The sequence below is a fragment of the Saimiri boliviensis genome, chromosome 14 (assembly GCF_048565385.1).
Source record: "Saimiri boliviensis isolate mSaiBol1 chromosome 14, mSaiBol1.pri, whole genome shotgun sequence".
Classification (NCBI taxonomy): Eukaryota; Metazoa; Chordata; class Mammalia; order Primates; family Cebidae; genus Saimiri; species Saimiri boliviensis.
In genome coordinates this window covers 44,553,066-44,577,664 of record NC_133462.1, presented here as the reverse complement: position 1 = coordinate 44,577,664, position 24,599 = coordinate 44,553,066, and the positions used below count along the sequence as shown (strand labels likewise).

Here is a 24,599-nt window from a genome sequence, read left to right as displayed (position 1 = left end):
GCACAGGGAGGCTTCCGGAGGGTGCCAGGAGCAGTGGGGCCCTGGGCCCAGCAGAGCAGCGCCCACTTTAGTGGTTTTGAGGGCTGGTGCTTGTCTGCAGTTGCAGCCGGGATGGGGATTTGGTGCGTTTTCTCTGCAAAAGCCAGAGCGTGCTTAGCTGAGTCAAGGCCAGGCAGCGTGGGGGCGCGAGCCCGTGGTCCCAGCTGCTCAGGAGGCCGAGGCGGGAGATGGCTTGAACCCGGGAGGCGTCGGTTGCATGCAGCCAGCCGAGGTCTTGCCACTGCACTCGAGCCAGGGCGACGGAGCTCGACGCTGTCTCAAAAAACAGAAGACCACGTGTCGTGGCCCATGAGGCCACTCTTTGTTCTCAGACCCTGGGGTTGTGGCACAGCGTTCACCCTTGTGGCATGGGCTCTTCCGGGAGTTGGCGTAGACCTTCTGCAGAGGGGCTGGGTGGGGCATGCTCAGTCCCACCTGGTGGCCTGAGTGTTGGGGCTGGGGGAGTGTTGAAGGAGGCGGCTGTTATGGACGCGACAGCAGGAGACGCGGGGCCACAGGTCATGCCTGCATCTGTGGGGGCTGTGAAGAGACGGCCATCTAGAAGCTTCTGCCTTTGAGCCAGGAGGATGCCCCAGAGAGCCGGAGGAGGCTCCTTCCGGAATTTAGGGCTGTCTCAGCCTCGCTGAACCTGACCGGGTGGCGGTTGAGTTAACTCCGGCCATTAATTACACATCACTTATGATGGTTTCTTTGGGTTTTTTTTGAGGCGGAGTCTCCTGTCACCAGGTTGGAGTGCAGTGGCTCAGTCTCCGCCCAGGCTGGAGTGCCGTGGCCCAGTCCCCGCTCACTGCAGTCTCCATCTCTCAGGTTCAAGCGATTCTCCTGCCTCAGCCTCCTGAGTAGCTGAGACTACAGGCACACGCCACTGTGTCCGGCTAATTTTTATACTTTTAGTAGAGATGGGGTTTCACCATGTTGGCTAGGATGGTCTCGAGCTCCTGCCCTCAGGTGATGGCCCGCCTTGGCTGCTCAGTGCTGGGATTACAGGCAGGAGCCACCACGCCCGGCCATCACTCATGGTTACTTAGTGGGAGAATCTGACCAAGCCAGCAGTCCACCTGGAGGAGAGGAGGAGGGAGCAGCCGGGGGATTCTGCAGGGGCAGGGCTGGTGGTGGTGCCTGCGTTTGTCGGTCTCACCCTGATGCGTCATTTAAACAGTGCCACCTGGAGCCTGGGGGTGGGATTGGGCCCCGGGGGTCCCCCAGCTGTGGAGAGGGCGAGCCAGGGACAGCTAGGAAGAGAAGCAACCTGGACGAAGACCCCTCTTCCCTCCAGGCAGCCCTGCAGACTTGAGGGCCACCGCGTCAGGAGGGACAGCCTAGATGGAGAGCAGGCGGGGGGCCACAAGGACAAGAAGTAGGGTGGTCAGGTAGGCAGCACAGAGAGGAAGCAGAGTGGGGGAGAGGTGTCCCGGGGTGTATCAAGCACAAGGGCAAACCACGTGCTGAGCCTGCGCCTGAGGTGCTGCCCCTCATGGCTTGGGTGGCGCTGTGTGGAGGGCCTGGGGTCTGCCGTCAGGAGGCGCCTCCGTCCTAGCTTTGTGTTTGTCCTCACCGAGGGAGTCGAACGATGCCTTTGCCCCTGCAGGGCCCCGGGCAGATGCCACACGCTGGGCCACTTCCACGGCTCATCACACAGGCGAGACGAGGGTACGAGGGGCCCCGGGTGGCTGCGGGTGTGGGCACAGAGGGGCCTCTGAGGGTGTCTGGTCACCTCCAAGCAGCTGCTGGATCTCCCCTGGAAACAGTAGGGCGGGTGCTCGGCGGGCACTGTGTGTGTGGCACTGCTGAGGCTGATCACAGGCAGGAGCCACCTCGCCCGGCCATCACTCATGGTTACTTCTCGGGGCTCCGGGCACGGCAGAGCCAGCCTCACGGCACCCCGTGCTTCCCCTGTGCGCAGGGAGAGGTTGGAGGCGCACGCCTGTCTCCTGTAGTGGGGCGTCAGGACGCGTACTGACCACCCTGCTCACTTCCTAATGGGGTGCCTGAGGGATGGCAGTGGCCAAGCAGGTGGCTCCTCCTGAGCGAGTCTGCAGGCCTGGAAGCCAGCGCAGCCTCGTGGGGGTCTGTCCTTGAGGGCCCTGTCTGCCCTGCCTGAAATTGAGGGGACCGGGAGGCCCAGCGTTCCCGCCAGAGCCTGTGCCCAGCGCCTGTCCGAGCACAGCTTCCTCCTCGGCGGCCCCCAGAGGCTGCTGGGCTTCTCCCGGTCCTTTCTGGGCACCTGGTGTATCTGTGAAGGGAACAAGTGCTGCCGGTCATTTCTGGGTGCCCGAGCGTATATGTGGGGGAGTGGGAGCCCGGCAGTGCCGCCCTGCAGGGCTTGGCAGGGAGGGTACACGGGTTCCGCGCTTGGAGCGGGAGGGTGGAGAGGGCCTCAGTTCTGCCAGGCATGGCACAGTAGCCAGTGGTGAGTGTGGGTGTGGCATCGGCTCTGGGTCCCGAGCGTCTCCTCCCCACATGGCTTCCCAGTCCACATCTCCGTTTGCTCCCAGAGTACAAGTTGGTTTTCATAGGAATGATTGAAATATGACTCTCCGGCTGTCCCCACCACCCTGTAACCCCCACAGCTCAGCGCCTTGAGCTCTTCTCGAGGCTGGGGTTCCGTCCATGCTGTCTGACTGAGAACGGTTCATCCTCCCAGCACGCAGGGGTGGATTCGTTCTCCAGGCAAAGTCCGTGGTGTTGGCTCTTGACGCTCTGCTCGGTGGCCTCCAGCCTCTTGGCCTCGCCGAGGGTTTTGGAGGCTCCCTCTCCGTGCCTGTGAGCGTCCCCACTCCTTTGTCTAGATGTCTTTTTCCTGATGTGACATTGGGGTGTCTCTCCTGACTTGACACCGCCCGTCCAGGGTAACACAGACCCCACAGGCTGGGGCGCAGTCCCTCGTGAAGCCTCCCCCATCTTTAATGCCTCCCTGGGTCCCCGCACCCCTTGGCTACATGTTGCAGGTCCCACGACCCCCCATTTGGGCTCTTGGTCCTGTAGCAGGACTCTTAAGAACCGGAGGGAGAGTTTATTACCTGCTGTCGCAAAGGGCATGACCTGGGGACAGCCAGGCAGAAGCCCCCACCCACACCTAGGGCCCTGTGTAGGGGTGTGGACCTTCCCTGCCCTCCCTGGGTGCCCGTCCTGACCCTCCCACTGCCAGGTGTCTTCGTCAGCACTGGGGATTGCTTAGGAGACAGGTGTGTCTGGGACCTGGGCCTTCTCGCCCTCTGCCCACAGGGAAGGCCTCCAGACCTCGCCTGGCCTCCCCTGCTGCTGCATGCATCCGAGGTGGCCGAGCGTCCTGCTGCTTTCTAGCAAGGGAAAGCCAAGGCCTGTGTCAGGACGCTGCCTCTTGGGCAGCCTCTGGTCTTCGTGGAGAAAGGCAGCCAGTGCCTTGCTAGCAGGCCGGCCTCGGGTGGGGACTACTCCCGGGCAGTGTCCCCTGGGGATGTTTGCCACTCGAGTAGACCCGGCAGCATGTCACACTGGGCTCTGACGCACTGCTGGGTCCTCCACGTGCCTGTGCTTGGGGTCTGCATATGTCTGTCTGTGCGCAAGTGTGTGGTTTTGCTTTCTGGTAGGATGGAAAATCTAACAGTAGGCTGGCTGAGGGAGTGGTGGCTCACACCTGTCATCCAGTACTTTGGGAGGCTGAGGCAGGTGGATCACTTGAGGTCGGGAGTTCGAGACCAGCCTGGCCAACGTGATGAAACCTTGTCTCTACAAAAATACAAAAAATTAGCCAGGCATGGTGGGGGGTGTCTTTAATCCCAGCTACTTGGGAGGCTGAAGCAGGAGAATCACTTGAACCTGGGAGGTGGAGGCTGCAGTGAGCCGACATCACACTACTGCACTCTGGCCTGGGTGACAGAGTAAGACTCTTTTTTTTTTTGAGACGGAGTTTCGCTCTTGTTGCCCAGGCTGGAGTGCAATGGCGCGATCTCGGCTCACCGCAACCTCCGCCTCCTGGGTTCAGGCAATTCTCCTCCTCAGCCTCCTGAGTAGCTGGGATTACAGGCACACGCCACCATGCCCAGCTAATTTTTAGTATTTTTAGTAGAGACAGGGTTTCACCATATTGACCAGGATGGTCTCGATCTCTTGACCTTGTGATCCACTCGCCTCGGCCTCCCAAAGTGCTGGGATTACAGGCTTGAGCCACCGCACCCGGCCAAGACTCTTGTTTTAACTAAAAAAAAGGAGGTTGGGCGCGGTGGCTCACACCTGTAATTCCAGCAGTTTGGGAGGCTGAGGCGGGCAGATCACCTTGAGGTCAGGAGTTCAAGACCAGCCTGGCCAATGTGTGAAACCCTGACTCTACCAAAATACAAAAATTAGCTGGGCTTGGTGGCAGGTGTCTGTAATCTCAGCTACTTGGGAAGCTGAGGCAGAGAATTGCTTGAACCCAGGAGGCGGAGGTTACAGTGAGCCAAGATTGTGCCACTGCACTCTAGCCTGGTGACAGAGCAAACTGCATCTCCAAAAAAAAATGCAGGCATGGACGTTTCAGTGCCCCTTCCTGTGGATCCCAAGAGGGTTTCCAGAGGGAGAGTGTTCTGTGCCAGTGGGTTGGGCAGGGGAGAGGCCCCAGGCGTCAGTTTTCTCTCCCACGGATGTGTCACCCCCCATGGTGGTCCTCTGCAGAAGTCTCCCTGTCCACCTTGTTAGCTGTTGTCTGGATGGGGTTGGAGGCAGCTGCGGTAGAAGGACAGATGGATGGATGGGCAGGGTGTGACCAGGACAGCCCAGTGTGACCCCAGCCCAGGCCATCATGGTTGTGGCATTCTTGCTGTTGGTGGGCTGTTCCCCGTGGCTCTCGTGGCTGTGGAGGGGTGTGGTCAGGGGTGGGGCGCTATGGCAGTCCCTTTGGTCAGAACCTGGCCGTGGCGGGTGGAGGACCTGAGCCTGGCTCAGCCATCAGAGCTGCTGCTCCTTTCCCTACACAGAGGCATTGGGTGGGGCTACCTTGGATGTCCCTCTTGGCTGGGTGTGTGTGTCACCCTGAGTTTCCAGCCATGCCGAGGAGCCTCGCGGGCAGGCCCAGCGGCCTCTACTCCAGGCCATGCTGTCCGTTTCTCTAGAAGGCCCTGCTGGCGGGGGGTTCCAGGAGCAGGGCCTCAGTGGGGGATACCAGGACAGCGCAGCCTGGGCGCCCTGTCCCTGTGACGGGAGATGAGCTGCGGCGGGGGCGGGATCTGCGTCTCACGGATCCCTTTCCCAGGGCACATGAGGAGACTGCCCCCCTAAAACGCCCAGGAAGGAAGTTAAATTTTAATATGAGTTGGTTTAGAGAAACTAGGTTAGCCATGCGTGGGCGTTTCTGGATGTTTGGACAGTCAGGAGAGTTGGTAGCTTGAGACATCTGCCCTCTAAGCTGGGTGAAGGGCACCGACTGTCATCCCTTCACCCATGGCCACTTGGTCACATCAGTGTCACCGGCCCCCTCCCTCATCTGCAGCACCAGGGCACCCCTGCACCCCTGACCCAGTCCAGTGGAGAAGACAGACATCTAAAACCAGGAGTCAGCCAAAAAATGCACATTCAAAGCACACCCCAGCATGGATGTGCCCAGAAGCACAGCATTGGGGCCACCAGCGCGTGTCTGTCATCCCAGCACTTCGGGAGGCCGAGGATGGGGGATTGTTTGAGCCCAGGAGTTTGAGACTAGCCTGGGCAACACAGCAAGACCCCATCCCTACCAAAAAAAAAAAAAAATTAGCCAGGCATCGGGGTGCATGGTGCATGCCTATAGTCAGCTACTCGGGAGCCTGCAGCAAGAGCCTGGGAGACAAGTTGCAGTGAGCTGAGGTGGCACTGCTGTGCTCCCGCCTGGGCCACGGAGCCAGACCATGTCTTATGCAGCGAGCTGAGGTGGCACCACTGTGCTCCCACCTGGGCCACAGAGCCAGACCCCGTCTCAAAGCAAAAACAGAAACCAAGCCTCACAGAAGCAGTGGCTGGGTGTGTAGGAATCAGACCCTCAGGTGCGACGGGTTGGGTGTAACTCGCTCCAGCCGCTGTGGTCACGGCCGGGCAGCTCATCAGTGACGCACATGGAGCTCCCATCCGACCCAGCAAGGCCACTCCCAGCTACATACCCAAGAGGAGTGGACACCCATGGCCACACAAAAGCCTGTGTAAAATACAGCTGCGGAGTCCAGCAGCCAGACGGTGACTACAGCCCAGATGGACGTCAGCAGAGGAGGTGGCGTGATGTGGTCCTCCACACACTGGAACACGACCCAGCCCCGACGCAGACCGTGGCAGATGCACCTTGAGGACATCAGACTCAGCGAGAGACGCCAGACACAGGGGACTTGGAGTGTGTGATCCCATTTCTGTGAAATGTCCAGAACAGGACAGGCACGGCGGCTCACGCCTGTAACCCCAACACTTTGGTAGGCTGAGGCGGGTGGATCACCTGAGGTCAGGAGTTCGAGACTCACCTGACCAACGTGAAGAAACCTGTCTCTACCAAAAATACAATATACCCAGGTGTGGCGTGCGCCTGTCAACCCAGCTACTCGGGAGGCCAAGGCAGGAGAATTGCTTGAAACAGGAGGCGGAGGTTGTGGTGAACCGAGATCGCGCCATTGCACTCCAGCCTGTGCAGCAAGAGTGAAACTCTGTCTCAAAAAAAAAAAGAAAAGAAAGAAAAGGAATGTCCAGGACAGGCCCATCCACAGAGACAGGGAGTAACATGGTGGTTTATTATAACTTTTTCATGAAAATGAAATATATCATACTCTGTCGTCAGTTTATTGTAGCCCATTGATGGTTTTTTTTCCTTTTAAGATGGTGTCAGGCCGGGGGCGGTGGCTCATGCCTGTGATCCCAGCACTTTGGGAGGCCAAGGCAGGTGGATCACGAGGTCGAGAGATCGAGACCATCCTGGTCAACATGGTGAATCCCCGTCTCTACTAAAAATACAAAAAATTAGCTGGGCATGGTGGTGCATGCCTGTAATCCCAGCTACTCAGGAGGCTGAGGCAGGAGAATTGCCTGAACCCAGGAGGCGGAGGTTGCGGTGAGCCGAGACCGCGCCATTGCAATCCAGCCTGGGTAACAAGAGCGAAACTCCATCTCAAAAAAAAAAAAAAAAAAAAAAAAAAAGATGGTGTCTCGCTCTTTCGCCAGGCTGCAGTGCAATGGCACAATCTCAGCTCACTGCAACCTCTGCCTCCCGAGTTCAAGTGATTCTCCTGCCTCAGCCTCCCGAGTACCTGGGCTTATAGGCATGCACCACCACGCCTGCCTAGTTTTGTTTTTTTGAGACAGGAGTCTCAGTTTGTAGCCCATGCTTTAGTGCAGTGGCACGATCTTGGCTCACTGCAACCTCCGCCTCCCGGGTCCTGGTTCAAGTGATTCTCCTGCCTCAGCCTCCTGAGTAGCTGGGATTATAGGCACGTACCACCATGCCCAGCTAATTTTTGTACTTTTTTTTTCGGTAGAGGTGGGGATTTCACCATGTTGGCCAGGCAGCTGGTCTTGAACTCCTGACCTCAAGTGGTCCGCCTGCGTCCGCCTCCCAAAGTGCTGGGATTATAGGCAGGAGCCACCACTCCGGGCCTAATTTACGTATTTTTAGTAGAGGTGGAGTTTCACCATGTTGGCCATGCTAGTCTCGAACTCCTGACCTCAAGTAATCTGCCCACCTCGGCCTCCCAAAGTGCTGGGATTACACTAGGAGCCACCATGCTCAGCCTCTGCAAAAAAATTTTTTAAAATGAACTGGGCATGATGGTGCATGCCTGTAGCTCCAGCTACTCTGGCACACCGGTGAGGTGGGAGGATCGCTTGGGCTCAGGGGCTTGAGGCTGCAGCAAGCTGTGATTGTGGGTGACAGAGTGAGACCCTGTGTCAAAAAAAAGAAAACCACCAAAAAACCCAAGTTCAAGGTGAAAAGCAGCACGTGCAGATGGAGATCGTCAGCCAGCATTCAGACAACACAGCCAAGATCATTGATGGAGGTGGCTGCGCTCAGCGGATTTTCAGCGTGGAGGAAGCCACTTTCTGCTGGAAGAAGATGGCACCCAGGACTTTCCCCAAGTGGGAGAAGTGCTTCCCTGGCTTGAAAGGAGAGGCGCCCCCCCCCCCCACCTCCCACCGCCGTTAATGGCTAATGCAGCTCGTGACTTTCAGGTGAGGCCGGGGCTTTTAACATTCCCCAAATCCTAGGGCCCCTGAGAAGGATGCCAAACCCACTCTGTGCTCTAGATAGGAAAACAGGGCCGGGCGCGGTGCCTCATGCCTGTAATCCCAGTAGTTTGGGAGGCTGGAGCAGATCAGGAGGTCAGGAATTCAAAACCAGCCTGCCCAACATGGTGAAACGCCGTCTCTACTGGAAATACAAAAATTAGCTGGCTGTCATGGCTGGCACCTGTAATCCCAGCTACTCAGGAGGCTGATGCAGTAGAATTGCTTGAACCCGGGAGACAGAGGTTGAAGCGAGCCGAGATCATGCCACTGCACTCTAGCCTGGTGACAGCGTGAGACTCTGTCTCAAAAAAAAGAAAGAAATAGAACAACGGCCTGGATCTGGACGACAGCACATCTGTTTAACACTGGGCTTACGGAATAGCTGAAGCCCACTTTGAGACCTGTTGCTCAGAAAAAAGATTCCTTTCAAAACATGACTGCTCGTTGAGGACACACCCGTCGCCCCAGAGCCCTGATCGAGATGGATGGACGACGTGTTTCCGTCCTTGCTGGCACAGCATCCATTTTGCAGCGCGTGGATCAATGAATGAATGAATGAATGACTTGGAAGCCCAGATGACTCCTTGGCATGTCATTTATGAGTGAATGAATGAAAAGGTGTCGCTGTGTCACCCAGGCTGGAGTGGAGTGACGCCATCTTGGCTCACTGCAGTCTCCACCACCTGGGTTGAAGCAGTTGTCCTGCCTTAGCCTCCTGAGTAGCTGGGACTACAGGCATGTCCCACCACACCCAGCTAATTTTTACATTTTTTCTTAAGAGGTGGGATTTCGCCATGTTGCTTAGGCTGGTCTGGAACTCCTGAGCTCAAAGCAGTCTGCTGGCCTCAGTCTGCCAAAGTGCTGGGACTACAGACCTGAGCCACTGTGCCTGGCCAAGTCTTATTATTTTTTTTTCTTTTTTTGAGACGGAGTTTCGCTCTTGTTACCCAGGCTGGAGTGCAATGGCGCGATCTCGGCTCACCGCAACCTCCGCCTCCTGGGTTCAGGCAATTCTCCTGCCTCAGCCTCCTGAGTAGCTGGGATTACAGGCACGCGCCACCATGCCCAGCTAATTTTTTGTATTTTTAGTAGAGACGGGGTTTCACCATGTTGACCAGGTTGGTCTTGATCTCTCGACCTCGTGATCCACCCGCCTCGGCCTCCCAAAGTGCTGGGATTACAGGCTTGAGCCACCACGCCCGGCCAAGTCTTACTATTTTTGAAACAAAGTCTCTCTGTCTCCCAGGCTGCAGTGGAATTGCAGTCACAGCCCAGTGCAGCCTCCGCCTCCCAGGCTCAAGTGATCCTCTTACCTTAGCCTCCTAAGTAGCTAGGACTGCAGGTGGGCACTGCCATGTGCCTGGCTAGCTTTGTTTTTATTTTTGTAAAGATAGGGTCTCCCTGTGTTGCCCAGGCTGGTCTTGAACTCCTGGCCTCAAGCGGTCCGCCTGCGTCGGCCTCCCAAGAGTGCTGGGATTACAGGCAGGAGCCATCGTGCCCGGCCCATAACTCTCATGGTTTAGAAATATGTTTGTAAGGCTGTAGGTGCCATGGAGAGAGAGTCCTCTGGTGGCGCTGGGGAAATTGAGTGAATTGAATCCCCCTGGAAAGGATTTGTCCTTGTAGATGCCGTGACGAACCCACGTGATTCGTGGGAGGTCAGATGTCAGCTCAGCGGAAGTTTGGGAGAAGTTGATCCCAGTCTTCAAGGATCACGGTGAGGGTTCAAGACTTGAGTGGAGGGCAGAGCTGCAGAGGTTTTAGCAGCAAAGAAGGAGAATTAGAAGAACCTGGAGATGCGACTCAACGGCCACGATCTCATGAGAAAACGTTCACACGTGAGGAGTCGCCTCAGCTGCGCTCTAGTCCAGGTGCAGATGCTGTGGACGTGGTCCAGAGGAGAGCAAAGGACCGGGGATATCCTGCAGCCTCAGCTGGTGAAGCAGCTACAGGTTTGAGAGGACCGACTCCAGTTCTGAAACACGTTCTGCTGCGGGTAGCAAATGCCGTCAGGCAGCCGCCCCACGGAGAAATCTCACGAGAGGGAGAGTCCGTCCGTGCAGCCGACTCTTTTGTAGTCAGAGTTTGAGAAGTTGCCCCAGCCTCCCCAGCCTTCAGCAGCCGCCACCCACATCCGGGTGAGACCCTCGGGGAGGTGAGGGCTCACACGCAACTCCAATGACTGTCACTGTGGCTTGGCATTTCTTTATTATTGAAGATGGGGGTCTCACTATCACCTGGGCTGGGGTGCAGTGGCACGATCATAGCTTGCTGCAGCCTCCGCCTTCCGGGCTCAAGCGATCCTCCCGCCTCAGCCTCTCATGTAGCTGGGGCCACAGGCTTGTGGCACCACACCGGCTTAATTGAAGTGCATCCATTGTTTTAATCAGACACAGCGCTACCGCACACGTTCTAGACCACGGTACGCTGGGAACGTGACTCTTGTGCAACTGGGAAACTGGAAGATTTGAGTGACTTGACTGCGGCGTGTAACCCTCAGGGCTGCCTGGGATGATCACAGGGCCTTTCTCGGACAGGAGCGCAGCAGCTTGCGACGCCAGTGCCTTTGTCCGGCGTGGCTTGTTCAGCTGGGAGCTCCTGTCCTTCCATTCTTGACAATGGCTGTGCTCTGGTTGCCCTTCCTCACCTGTGGCTCCCACGTCCTGCCGGTTGGCAGGGCACCTCTTCCCCTGCACATCTTGGGGGACAGCAGCCAACTCTGGTTCCCCCCTTCTCTCATGAAGGTGGGGCTTCTGTCTGCCTGGAGCCCCAGGGTGGGGTCGGGGGGCGGCTGGGGCCTGGGCGAGGGAGGACCTGGTGGGATCTGTGCGGAGCGGCGGGTGGCCTGTGGTGGCCCCAGGTGCAGGGTTCTTGGACTCCTGGGCGGGTTCCTGGCTCAAGGGTGTCAGGAGGTGACAGTGGCGTCCCTGGGGTTGCCGTGCCGTAGAGCTCAGTTAAACCATAGTCTCGCCCTTTGGTTCTGCAGGTGGGACCCCTCCCCAGGCTGCCTGAGGCTCCTCGAGGGAACTGTCCTGCCTCCTGTCGGGGCCTGCGCCGAGAGTGGGCTCCATGCCAGCTGGGGTCCGCTGGCCCTCTCACTCCAGAGAGCGACCCACGGAGTCCCCTCAGCCATGAGCCCTGTCCAGACTCTGCGTTTCTCTGAGGGCGGCAGTGGGTTTGGGGGCCCTTGGTGGCCCTGGGCTCGGGAACATTTAAGGTGGTGTGGACACGGTGAGGGGCTGTGGGCTGGGGTCCCACCATCCCGGGAGCAGGAACTGTGCATTCGTTCTCAGGACCGGAGGCCTCTGTCCTTTCCCCTGGGGTAGCAAGTTGGCTGTCTGGCCTTGCTTAGGTCACCTTTGGCTCCACTGTCCCTCAAGCCACGCCGATCCCTCCCCAGCTCCCCTCTGCACCGAAGGGGTGGGCTGGACCCACTCTGGCATCATCACAGCCCCAAGTGGCGTTCAGCCTGCCCCGCTCCACCCGTGGCTGCTGGAGAACGAAGCCCGAGCCTGGGTCACGGCTGGGGGCCTCCTGCCCTCTGGTCCCCCGTCAGCATCACCCAACTGCCATTAGCAGCAGCAGCCTGGTGGCTCCCATTTCCCTGCCTTGGGTCTGCCTGCTGTCACCTGTTTCCCTCCCTCTTTCCTGGACAGCCCGGGGCCTGCGGACAGGGACTGTTGTGTGGCCCCTCTGTGTCCGGGAGTGGACTGTCCCCGGCTTCGGGACCCTCAGGGCCTCTCCCTGGGATTGGCAACCATGCCCTCCTGGCAGCATGCTCTTCTGCCTGTGCCACCCCCCCCCACCCCTCTTGTTCCCCAGAAAGCCCCTGAGCCCCACCCTTTTCGTCAAGACCTCTGGCCTCTGATGTCATGCAGCGCATGCTTCCCAGCTGGGTTCTGGGACAGGGACGGTGCTTGTCATGCCCTGGCCTCAGAGCCCCTTCCAGCATAGCAGCCCCCTGCCCACGTCCTCCACACCCTCTGCCCCTGTCCTCAGTTGCTCTGCAGCCCCAACCCCATGGGGGCCTCGCTGGCGCTCATCCGTGCCTCTGTTTCTCCACAGCTGTGAACCGTGAGCTTTGAGGCAGTGGGACCTGTCAGCAGAATGTCTCCTGCCCCCGAGAGCGACCCCGAGGCCACCAAGATGAGCACCGCGGCCTGGCCGGCCCAAGCGCCTGCGTCTCAGTAGCCAGGAGCTGCGGGCCCCGCCCGCCCGCCCGCCGCCGGGATGTTCTAGCCTCAGAGGAGCCAGGACCTCAGGTTTCCACAGACTTAGGATTTGCACGGCAGCAGAGTCACCGTGGAGAGGCCAGGGTATCACAAACTTATGGATTTTGACAAGAAAGGAGGGAAAGGGGAGACAGAGGAGGGCCGGAGAATGTCCAAGGCCGGTGGGGGCCGGAGCAGCCACGGCATCCGGAGCTCGGGGACCAGCTCGGGGGTCCTGATGGTGGGCCCTAATTTCCGTGTCGGCAAGAAGATCGGCTGTGGCAACTTCGGAGAGCTCCGCCTAGGTGAGGCCCACGCGGTGGTGGGTGGGGGCAGGGGCAGGAGGCCGTGGCAGTGCCGGCCGAGGTCACAGCAGCCTCTGGCGGGGCCACCCCAGGTCCCCGGCAGGTGTGTTGAATCATGGGTCGATCGTGGTGTGAGCGAGGAGGTTCTGCGGGGAGGGTGGGTTTCTGGCCCTGTCCCCTTTTTGGGAAACAGTTCTGTTGGGAAGCAGGTGGCCCAGAGCAGGCCAGGCCGCCAGGAGCCAGAGTGCTAAGTCAGGAGTGACTTCCGCTGCCCGTGTCCGTGCAGGACGAAGCCCCGGCGTTAACCGCAGGCGCGTGCCCGGCACTCAGCTCGTGGGAGGTCTCAGCCGGCCCAGAGCAGGCGTCGGGTGGCTGGAGTGACTTGTGTGGCAATGACGCTGTGCGCCACTCCTAGCTTCACCCTTTGAAAGGCAGCGCCTGGCCCACCTGGCTCCCTCCTGTCTGCCCACACCTACCTCCCCTGCCAGGGTCTACTGGAGGCGGGCATGAGGAAGGGGCTGAGGGCTGAGCCTCTCACCGGCCAGGGCCACCTTCCCAGGGTGGGTGTGCCTGAAGATGACCACCAGGCCTCGGGGAGCTCTGAGCACGTTGGTTGCCGGTCCCAGTCCGTGATTAGCTGAGCCTGGGACCTGGATCATCCCTGAAAATCCAGTTACATTCATTTTGTGATGAATGTTTGCTGCTGGATGTAACAAATGCCTGAGCTCCTGCGGGAGGGCACATGGCATCTTTTACTGCGGTTCTCCGGGGAACCCAAGGCACCCCCAGTCAGTGTCTGTAGTGGTGGAAATCGGGGTCCTTGTGAAGGAGTGAGGGATGGGCAGGTCCAGGAGGCCACAGCAGTGTATCAGCCTTACATTGGCGCCCAGAGCAGGCGGTACCAGAATCTGGCCCCTCAGCCCAATGAGGCTGTCAGATGAGGGAAACTGAGGCCAAAGGAGTGGATTTGACGTGGCTGCACCTTCAAGAGCGGCCACCCAGGGGTGCAGGAGCATGGGCTGTGGCCACCTGGACCCAAGAATGTTTTGTGGCCCTGCTTCCTACCTCTTGCCTCAGTTTACCCACCTGTTAAATGGGGATGAATGGCATTTGCCACTTGTGGGCGGAAGTGGGGTTCAGCAGGCAGTTAGTGCGGCAGAAGTGTGTGTCCTGTGAGTCAAGCAGCTTTTCCCAGGCGAGGGCTGCTCTGGGGGTCACTGTTGGCTGCTTCAGTGTTTTGTTTTTCGAGGTGGAGTCTTGCTCTTTTGCCCAGGCTGGAATGCATTGGCGGGATCTCTGCTCACCGCAATCTCTGCCTCTTGGGTTCAAGCGATTCTCCTGCTTCAGCCTCCTGCGTAGCGGGAATTACAGGCACCCACCACCATGCCTGGCTGATTTTTTTGTATTTTTAGTAGAGATGGGGTTTCACCATGTTGGCCAAGCTGGTCTTTAACTCCTGACCTCGATCCGCCTGCCTCCGCCTCCCCAAGTGCTGAGATTACAAGCATGAGCCACTGTGCCTGACCACTTTTGTTCTCCTTGGCTGCACCCAGAGCCCCGGGAGGCCGGCTTGAGGCAGGCCCCATCCAGAACCAGAGTCCACCCCAGCCCTTGGGGAGGCTGCCGGGATTCCAGCTCTGCACAGAGGCTGGGTGTGGGCCACAAAGCCTCACTGCCTGTCCGACAGCCTGTGGCTTGGGAGTCCCTGGGTGCGGTTTCCCAGCCAAGAGACTGAGCTTTCCCTGCTGGGAGCTGTGGTCTCCTAGCCCTGCATGTGTGTGCACGCTCATACACGCAGCCACATGCAGATGTGTACGCATATGCCCACACATGCATATCTGCACACTAACACACACACAGGGACGCACGGCCACAGACGTGTACACAAGCACACGCACATACGTACACGCACATCCGCACACAGGCACGCATGGCCACACATCTACACACCCACACAGGGACAGCCGCACACGTACACACACGCACATCCACACATGCATATCTGCACACACCTACACACGCACATCCGCACACAGGCACCCATGGCCACAGATGCATACACACACACACACATCTGCACACAGGCATGCACAGCCACAAACACATGTACATAAGCACACATGCATATCCACACATGTATACACATGCACATCTGCACACAGGCACCCATGGCCACAGACACGTACACAAACACACACATCTGCACACAGGCATGCACAGTCACAAACACGTGTACACAAGCACACATGCATATCCACACACGTACACACGCACATCCACACATCCACACACAGGCATGCACGGCCACAAACACGTGTACACAAGCACACATGCATGTCCACACACGTACACACGCACATCCGCACAGAGGCACGCATGGCCAAAAACGCGTACACAAACACATCCGCACACATCCACACAACCAAACACGCACATCGGCACACGCACATCCGCGCACGCGCACATCCGCACACGCGCACATCCGCACACACGCACATCCGCACACACACATCCGCACACACACACATCCACACATACACCTGGCACAGCCCGCAACCTGCAGCCCAAGGAGTGGCCCTGGATGGCTTTGGGGTCCCAGATGGCTACGTGGGCCCTTGGGTGGCGGTCGCAGGTCCCTGGCACCAGCTTTTAGGAAGCTGTGGTTTGCACTCTCTTCACCCTGGCGTCTTCGTGTCGTGTGCTGCGGGAGCCGCACATCATGGCTTCTCGGTGCCAGGAGGCCGTCCGTCAGGGGACTCCCCACGCCTTCTTCATCTGTTCTTGGCGCGGGGACCACAGACGTTTCTGGCCGTGGGCTCTTCTGAGAACTGCCCAAACAGAGCTGAGTAGCACGGGGCGTCTCGAGCACCGCCTGGGCCCGCCCTCAGCTGGCGGTGGCTTTGGTGCTGAGCCTGTTCAGGACTCAGGTTGCTGAATATTGTTCCCTTGTTGAGAATGTTCTAGAATGGGTCAGTTTTTCTGTTTTCGAGGTTTTATGTTTGGTTTAAAATGTTGACTGTGCTCTACTTAGGTGTGTGTTTCTGACTTTATCCTGCTTGGGATCCATTGACTCCTTGGAGCTCTGTGTTGGTTTTTTTTGTTTTTTTGTTTTTTTTTTTTTTTTTGAGACGGAGTTTCGCTTTTGTTACCCAGGCTGGAGTGCAATGGCACGATCTCGGCTCACCGCAACCTCCGCCTCCTGGGCTCAAGCAATTCTCCTGCCTCAGCCTCCTGAGTAGCTGGGATTACCGGCACACGCCACCATGTCCAGCTAATTTTTGTATTTTTAGTCGAGATGGGGTTTCACCATGTTGACCAGGATGGTCTCGATCTCTTGACCTCGTGATCCACCCGCCTCAGCCTCCCAAAGTGCTGGGATTACAGGCGTGAGCCACCGCGCCCGGCTTGGTATTTTTTAAAATTAACTTTGGAAAAATGTGAGCCATTATTTTGTGGTACAGTTTTCTACCTTAGCCTTGCTTTTTTTTTTTTGAGACAGAGTTTCACTCTTGCCACCTACGCCTCGGCTCACTGCAACCTCTGTCTCCGGGTTCAAGTGATTCTCCTGCCTCAGCCTCCGGAGTAGTTGGGATTATAGGCACAACACCTGGCTAATTTTCTGTATTTTTAATAGAGATGGGGTTTTTCCATGTTGGTCAGGCTGGTCTTGAACTCCTCAGGTGATCTGCCCACCTCAGCCTCCCAAAGTGCTTGGATGACAGGCGTGGGCCACCACGCTTTGTTTTTAGACAGAGTCTTGCTCTGTCGCCCCTGCTGGAGTGCAGTGGCACAATCTTGGCTCACTGCAACCTCTGCCACCTGGGTTCAAGCGATTCTCCTGCCTCAGCCTCTTGAGTAGCTGGGATTACAGGTGCTGTCCACCATGCTCAGCTAATTTTTTGTGTTTTTACTAGACACCAGGTTTCACTCTGTTGCCTAAGCTGGTCTTGAACTCCTGACCTCATGTGAACCACCTTCCTTACCCTCCCAAGCGTGTCTGGCTGGATTGCGGAGTTTTAGGCCCAGCCTTGCTTCCGTTCTTGGATTCCGGGTGTGTGTGTGACAGGAGTGCTCGGCCCTGTCCCCAGGTCCCGCAGCCCCGGCTGTTCGCCTCAGCCTCTGTGCTCTGCTGGCGCCGGGCTGTGCAGTGGCCGCTGCTTGTGTAAGTTCGCTCCTTTCCCGCAGCCTCCAGCCTCTGATGGCCATCGTGACTCTGGCATTGCTTGCGGCATTTTTCAGCCCGTCTGATTCTCCGTTGGGTCTCTCTGCCGAGGCTTCCCACGTGCGCGTTCACGGTGGCCATCTTTTCCTTTCAGTCTTTGAACACGTCTGTGCTGTTTTAGTCCGCTTTGTGCTACTGTGCCACAGACTGGGCCATTTGTGATGAACGGAAATTGATGGGCTCACAGTTGTAGAGGCTGGCGAGCCCCAGATTGAGGGCGACGTCTGGCTAGGACCTTCCTCCTGTGTCTTCCCGTGGTGGAAGGCAGGAGTGGGAGGACGGGAGGGGCCGGATTTACCTGTTAATCAGGAACCCGCTCCATGCTGAGACATTCACCCATCTTCAAGGGCAGCAGCCCGGGTCCTCCCACCGGGCCCCAGCCCCAGCGAGCAGAATTGGGGATCAAGTTTCCAACATGTGACCCTTGGGGGACACATCAAAGCCACAGTACTGTGTGAAGTGACGTGTGGGTTGCTGCTGACTCTGTTCATTGTCAAGGTCACGCCCACCCCCCCACACCCGACCTGTGAGACAGCCTCACTGGATGTGGCCGTGGTGTGTGCCGTGAAGTGTGGAGGGTGTGATCTCCTGGACTGGGCCCTGCGTTTGTCCCGTGGCTTACTTTGCTTCTGTCAGGGTTGGCTTCAGGGTTGTTGGCGCAGGGACTCCAGGGCCAGGGAGCCCTGCACCAAGGTATGGACCTTCTGGGTTCTCAGCTGAAGTTAGGGTCTGGGGAGGGCCCCTCACTCCGCTGTTGGCACTGTGGCATCCTCCTGCCCGTGTGTCCTCCAGAACCTCCTGAGCCTCTCTGGAGCTGTTCTCCCAGGCCTCGCGGGCTCTGCTGCCCTCCACGTGCACAGAGTGCTGCCGGGGGCGCCGTTTGGCTTCCAGAGCCCAGAGCACCAAGCCGCCTCCCGGAGTCTGCAGATCCCCAGGCCTCTGACACTGCTGCACACAGCGGCAGGGGTCAGGCGAAGAAGGTTTCTTCCACGGAACGGAGCGGAGGAGCCGGGAAAGGCCGTATCACCATCGATGCATCAGAGCCTAAAAGGCCTGCTCATCAAGACAAGACACTGCCAAGCACATGAGGCCAGCCAGGCTGGGGACAACGTTGGCGAGCGTCTGCCCGACCGTCAGGGAGCCACAGCTGGATAATAAATCCAGAGATGTCAGGGGGACAGCGTCGCACACAGGCAGACGCTCTGCTGGAGAAGGGGGCAGCTGCCCGCAGGACAAGCCCCACAGCCGCGCCCACCGCAGCTCTGCTCTGGAGAGGCAGGACTGTAGACAGCAGGGCGTCCCCCAGGGGCAGATGGGCAGCCACTCCCATCCTGTGAGCCGCGGCACAGCGCCAGCCAGGCACACTGTGCACCAGGGCGAGGAGCCCACCACAGGGGTGGGGAAGGGGAGATAGGTGGGGGCCGTGGGCTCTCCCTCCTAACAGGACCAGGACTGTACAGGAGTGGGCAGCAAAGGAAGGATACGCAAGAGCTGAAAGAACCTGCAGGTGGAAGGTTTAGGGGGCAGTGTCCTGAGCTCTAAAACTTGGAAATCTGGCTGGGCCTGCTGGCTCACATGTGTCATCCCAGCACTTTGGGAGGCCGAGGCAGACAGATCACCTGAGGTCAGGAGTTCGAGACCAGCCTGGCCAACATGGTGAAATGGCATCTCTACTAAAAACACAAAAATGTGCCAGGCGTGGTGTGTGCCTCTGTAATCCCGCCCTACTTGGGAGGCTGAGGCAGGAGAATCTCTTGAACCCATAAAAGGGGAAGGTTGCAGTGAGCCAAGATTGCGCCACTGCACTCCAGCCTGGGCAACAGAGCAACATTCAAGAAAAAACTTGAAATCCATCTAAAACTAAGACGGACTGGTGGACGGCAGCTGTGAGGATGGAGCCGTCTGGCAGGTTTAGTTCTGGGGCCTCGGCGGTGAGTATTGGGTGTTCAGGGCATGGCTCCTTCTGTTTTACGAGGAAAGTTTTCTAGTAACTTGTTACGTTGGGGGAAAACAAGGGAGGCGAACTCATTTGTTCTGGAAATGCAGGGAGCAGCCCCGGTCCCTGCCTCAGTATTGGAGGGGGACGCCCTGGTCCCTGGCTCAGTCCCGGAGGGGGACGCCCCGGTCCCTGCCTCAGTCCCGGAGGGGGACGCCCCGGTCCCTGCCTCAGTCCCGGAGCGGGGTGCCCCGGTCCCTGCCTCAGTATTGGAGGGGGGCGCCGCGGTCTCTGCCTCAGTCCTGGAGGGGGGCGCCCCGTCCCTGCCTCAGTATTGGAGGGGGGCGCCTTTTTCCCTGGCTCAGGCCTGGAGGGAGGTGCCCTGGTCCCTGGCTTAGTCTTGGAAGGAGGTGCCTGGTCACCAGTGTGGCCATCCTGCATCCTCACGATTCTGCGTGCTCAAGATGCCACCTTCTTGAGGCTGTTTGGGGAAACTGACAAGCTGATTAAAACTGTTGAACTGCCGGGCGCGGTGGCTCAAGCCTGTAATCCCAGCACTTTGGGAGGCCGAGGCGGGTGGATCACGAGGTCGAGAGATCGAGACCATCCTGGTCAACATGGTGAAACCCCGTCTCTACTAAAGATGCAAAAAATTAGCTGGGCATGGTGGCACGTGCCTGTAATCCCACCTACTCCGGAGGCTGAGGCAGGAGAATTGCCTGAACCCAGGGGGCGGAGGTTGCGGTGAGCCGAGATCGCGCCATTGCACTCCAGCCTGGGTAACAAGAGCGAAACTCCGTCTCAAAAAAAAAAAAAAAAAAAAAAAACCTGTTGAACTAGAGCCGGGCAGTGCTACGGACAGGGTGATGCCGGAAGGAGCCCCAGTGATTCCCGTGCTGCAGGGCATGCCCAAGACTGGGCACTAGCAGGGGGAAGAGGCTCTCAGGGCCCAGGTGGGACCCCCAGTCTCAGACTGTGAGGTCTTGACCGTGTGCGGCTCAGCCACCGGCTCTGGGGTTTTGCATCCACTTCGCAGGGTTTCCAAACCCACTGTCCCCAGGCCGCCTGCCCATCCAGCTGCAGCAGGGCAGGAGGAAGCGGAGGCCTCTTTCTGCAGGGAATGCTGCTTGGGCAGAGGCAGCTGATGGCAGACCCAGCGCGGTAACCCAGCCGGCCGGTGCCTGAGAGATGGGGCTGCCCCACGTGGTGCCTTGTCGTGCCTCGGGACAGGTCGCCCAGCAGACAGTGGCTGTGGTCCCAGTGCCGTCCTCAGCCGGAGCCACGTGGGCGCCAGCCACTTCTGGGCATGTTGCCTGGCCCGGCTGCCTTGGGGAGCCCTTGGGGCCATGTGCCATGTGGGCCCACTGGCTGATGAGCGAGGCCATGCCCACCCCCAGGCAGGCCAGCTTGCACAGCTGCCCCTTCACAGCTCCCCTGCGTGAAGGGTTGGCCTTCTCCTTCCTCAGGGGCTGCAGCAGCTGAAAGCTGTGCCTGGGGCCAGCACAGGGGCTCCTGCCTGCCATCTGGACACTGGGAGGCTTAGGCAGGTGGATCACTTGAGTTCAGCAGTTCAAGACCAGCCTGGGCAACTTGGAGCAACCCATCTCCATCTCTGCTAGAAACACAAAAATTAGTTGGGTGTGGTGGCGTACACCTGTAATCCTAGCTACTCAGGAGGCTGAGGTGGGAGGATGGCTTGAGCCCAGGAGACAGAGGCTGCAGTGAGCCGTCATCTCACCACTGCATACAGCCTGGGCAACAGAGCAAGACCCTGTCTCAAAAAAAGTTACAGCCTTCTGCCTTCTGCACTTTCCTGGGACGGGACCGAGCCCTGAAGTCCAGCGTGGCTGGTGGTCCCAGGAGACAGGACCTATGCTCCTCTCTTCCAACGCATGTGGGCCGCAGGTCCCTCTCCAGCTGTGCTGGGCTCACCTGGGGGCCGGTGGGGGCCTCCCCCTGCGGGAGATGCCATGACCTGAGGGCGTCTTTGAGAAAGGGGTAGAGGAGTGTGGAGCCCCTGAGGCTCCCTGAAGGCTGTGAGAAACCTCCCCGGCTAGGGAGGGGTGGGGACGGTGGGGGAGGTTGGCAGATACCCAGGCCTGCAGTGCTGTGAACCAGGACAGGTGCTGGTGTGGGGAGGACCTGGCAGGCCCCAGGGCAGTGCACGGGCAGGCTGGGCCCAGGCCTGGCTGCTGGGTGAGGGTAGTTCTTTGGAGGGTGGTCCCTTTTGCCTCCTGTCCGGGGTGGGCGAGCTGGGGAAATGGGGGCTGGGTAGCCCGGGGTGAGAGGTGCTGATGGTCTCTATCCCCACAGGAAAGAATCTCTATACAAATGAATACGTGGCTATCAAATTGGTGAGTCGGCCCCTCCACCCCATCCCCGCTGACGCACCCCCAGGGATTTCTGGGCAGCGACCAGGGCCCCCAGTGACTCGCACCTGTGCCCCCAGGAGCCGATCAAGTCCCGGGCCCCACAGCTGCACCTGGAGTACCGGTTCTACAAGCAGCTCAGTGCCACAGGTACCGGGCAGTCCGCGGGTGGGGTGGGGGCTGCGCAGGGGCAGGGAGGGGGCCGCTGCCACACTCGGTGCGTCTGTCCTCCGCCGCAGAGGGCGTCCCTCAGGTCTACTACTTCGGCCCATGCGGGAAGTACAACGCCATGGTGCTGGAGCTGCTGGGGCCCAGCCTGGAGGACCTGTTCGACCTCTGCGACCGGACCTTCACGCTCAAGACGGTGCTGATGATCGCCATCCAGCTGGTGCGTGGTGGGCGAGGCCCGGCGGGGTGCACGTGGGCGGGGAGCACGTGGGCGGGGCGGGGCAGGGGGCCGGGCACAGGCCGGCAGACCCCGCTCTGCTGCCTGCAGATCACGCGCATGGAGTACGTGCACACCAAGAGCCTCATCTATCGGGACGTGAAGCCCGAGAACTTCCTGGTGGGCCGCCCGGGGACCAAGCGGCAGCACGCCATCCACATCATCGACTTCGGGCTGGCCAAGGAGTACATCGACCCCGAGACCAAGAAGCACATCCCGTACCGCGAGCACAAGAGCCTGACGGGCACGGCGCGCTACATGAGCATCAACACGCATCTGGGCAAGGGTGAGCTGCGCGCGCGCGGCGGGGGGTGGGCGCCAGGACCCCGCTGAGGCTGCGCCCCTGTCCCCGCAGAGCAGAGCCGCCGCGACGACCTGGAGGCGCTGGGCCACATGTTCATGTACTTTCTGCGCGGCAGCCTCCCCTGGCAGGGGCTCAAGGTGCGCACGGGCACCTGTGAGGATGAATCCCTGTGGGCGGGCGAGCGGGTGGGGCGCGGGGCAGGAGCAGGGCTGACTGCAGACCTCCACAGGCCGACACGCTCAAGGAGCGGTACCAGAAGATCGGGGACACCAAACGCGCCACGCCCATTGAGGTGCTCTGCGAGAACTTCCCAGGTAAGGCGCCTACGCCCCGCGCTCCCGCCTCCACCCTGCTCCCCCGCCCCAGCCAAGGCCCGCTCGGTGCTGTCTCTGCAGAGGAGATGGCCACGTACTTGCGCTATGTGCGGCGCCTGGACTTCTTCGAGAAGCCCGACTACGACTACTTGCGCAAGCTCTTCACCGACCTCTTCGACCGCAGCGGCTTCGTGTTCGACTATGAGTACGACTGGGCCGGGAAGCCCCTGGTAGGTGGAGGCCCTGGGGTGTGTGCGGGGGGGGTGCACCAGGAAACCGCCCCGAGGGGATGGGAGGCGGCGCTGCAGCCCATCCTGACCCCGGCTCTCCCACCCACAGCCGACCCCCATCGGCACGGTCCACACAGACCTGCCCTCCCAGGCTCAGCTCCGGGACAAAGCCCAGCCACACAGCAAAAACCAGGTGAGGCCCGGGCGGGACCGAGGCCCCAGGGAGGGGCACAGGCTGCCAGCGTGACCCTTCACTGCCGTCCCCCAGGCGCTGAACTCCACCAACGGGGAGCTGAACGCTGACGACCCCACGGCGGGCCACTCCAACGCCCCTATCACGGCACCCGCAGAGGTGGAGGTCGCCGACGAAACCAAGTGAGGCTCTGGGGGTGGGGGGGCCCTGGGTCCCCATGAGGATGGGGGAGCCTGATGCTTGGGCTGCCCCCATCCCCCCGCCGTTCTCACTTGGGCTGCCTGCATCCCCCATTCGGTCCTCACCTGGGCTGCCCCCATCCCCCCCTCCGTCCTCACCTGGGCTGCCCCCATCCCCCCCTCCGTCTTCACCTGGGCTGCCTCCATCCCCCGTTCCAGTCCTCACCTGGGCTGCTCCCATCCCCCACTCTGTCCTCACCTGGGCTACCCCCATCTCCCCCTCCGCCCTCATCTGGGCTGCCCCCACCCCTGCCCCCGTCCTCTCACCCTAGGCTGCCCCCGCCTCCCCCTAGTCCTCACCCCAGGCTGCCCCCACCTCCCCCTCCTCCATCCTCTCACCCCAGGCTGCCCCCGCCTCCCCCATCCTCTCACCCCAGGTGGTCCCCGCCTCCCCTGTCTTCTCACCCTGGGCCACCTCCCTCCCTAGATGCTGCTGCTTCTTCAAGAGGAGAAAGAGAAAATCGCTGCAGCGACACAAGTGACCGGGCGCATGCAGCCCCTGAATCTTCTCCGTGCAGCCCCTCGGGGCTTGAGCTTGTGTGAGGCCTTCGGGGCCCACCCACAGCGGCCCAGGGCCAGACCCTGGCTGGAAGCCAGGACGCAGACTGCAGGGGCCGCCCTGGCTGGGCTGGCGGCCCCACCCCAGGACGTGGGTCACTCCCTTCACGTAAGACTTTGGCGATATTCCTACACCTGTGTCTAGTCCTTCCCTCCAAGAGCATTAACTATTTAAAACAAGGAAAAAAGGAAAAAACAGAGGCCCGCCTTGCCCCCACGCCTGCCCCTCCGTTTCTTTGCTGAAGTGAGTAGTGTGATCTGGGGGCTCTGGCTGAGGCCCGGCCCCACCGGCCTCCCCCGTTAGCGTCATAAAGTCCAGCTTGTCTCCCTCGATCCAAAGGCCGTTTTCTCGAGGGGAGGCAGGCCCGGCCTGGAGGGGTGCCGTGGGGCCGTCTTGCCCAGGCCCTCCTGGGAGGAGCACAGGCATTGCTGCCAGGGGTGAGGCCGTGCCGCGGGCCTCCCCGAAACCAAAGGGGAAGGCGGGGGTGGCGCCACAGCTGAAGCCGGCTCCCCAACCAAAATGCTGCACCAAAGCCTGGGCGCTGCGGGCACAACCCCGCAGCCTCTTCCCAGCTGGCCCCGGCGAGGGCAGGTGGGCCCTGCCAGGCGGGTGCTTCTCAGTGCACCTGCTCCCAGAGGCTGTGCCCCGACGCCCAGAACCCGAGGTGGGACGGCTGGCTGGTGTCGCCCTGCTCAGCCCCGGGCCGTGCTGCGTGGATCGTGGGCACGGGGCTTCCTGCCTCTGTGCTCCGCCACCCAGCCAGCGGCCAGACAAAACGCCTTAAAGCCCCGGCCCAGCCCCGCAGGTGTGCGCGCAGGGGCCTGGGGGCGCCCTGGACTGGCAGGCGGTCCCCAGTGGGGTTGCCTGGAGGCTGCCAGGCAGAGTGGGGCAGCTTGGGGCCGTGGCTGGGAGTCTAGGGTTTGCTTTACCAAGTGTACAGAAATGGCATTCACGTTTCTTTGACGCTCCCTTGAAGCCATAGAATTTAGGGGCTTTTTTAAAAAAATAAAAAAAATGAAATCAAA

General features: G+C 59.8%; 1 protein-coding gene across 1 annotated transcript in view; it reads left to right on the top strand.

The window, feature by feature from the left end:
* CSNK1G2 (casein kinase 1 gamma 2) overlaps positions 1-24,599 on the top strand; it is a 39,114-nt gene extending 14,515 nt beyond the window's left edge. The window contains exons 2-12 of the mRNA XM_039466035.2: positions 12,313-12,763; positions 21,235-21,275; positions 21,371-21,440; positions 21,530-21,678; positions 21,787-22,021; positions 22,091-22,176; positions 22,269-22,353; positions 22,435-22,583; positions 22,693-22,776; positions 22,852-22,958; positions 23,443-24,599. Of these exons, the coding sequence (XP_039321969.1) occupies positions 12,577-12,763; positions 21,235-21,275; positions 21,371-21,440; positions 21,530-21,678; positions 21,787-22,021; positions 22,091-22,176; positions 22,269-22,353; positions 22,435-22,583; positions 22,693-22,776; positions 22,852-22,958; positions 23,443-23,497 (1,248 nt within the window). The 5' untranslated portion in view covers positions 12,313-12,576 and the 3' untranslated portion in view covers positions 23,498-24,599. The remainder of the gene's footprint in view (positions 1-12,312; positions 12,764-21,234; positions 21,276-21,370; positions 21,441-21,529; positions 21,679-21,786; positions 22,022-22,090; positions 22,177-22,268; positions 22,354-22,434; positions 22,584-22,692; positions 22,777-22,851; positions 22,959-23,442) is intronic.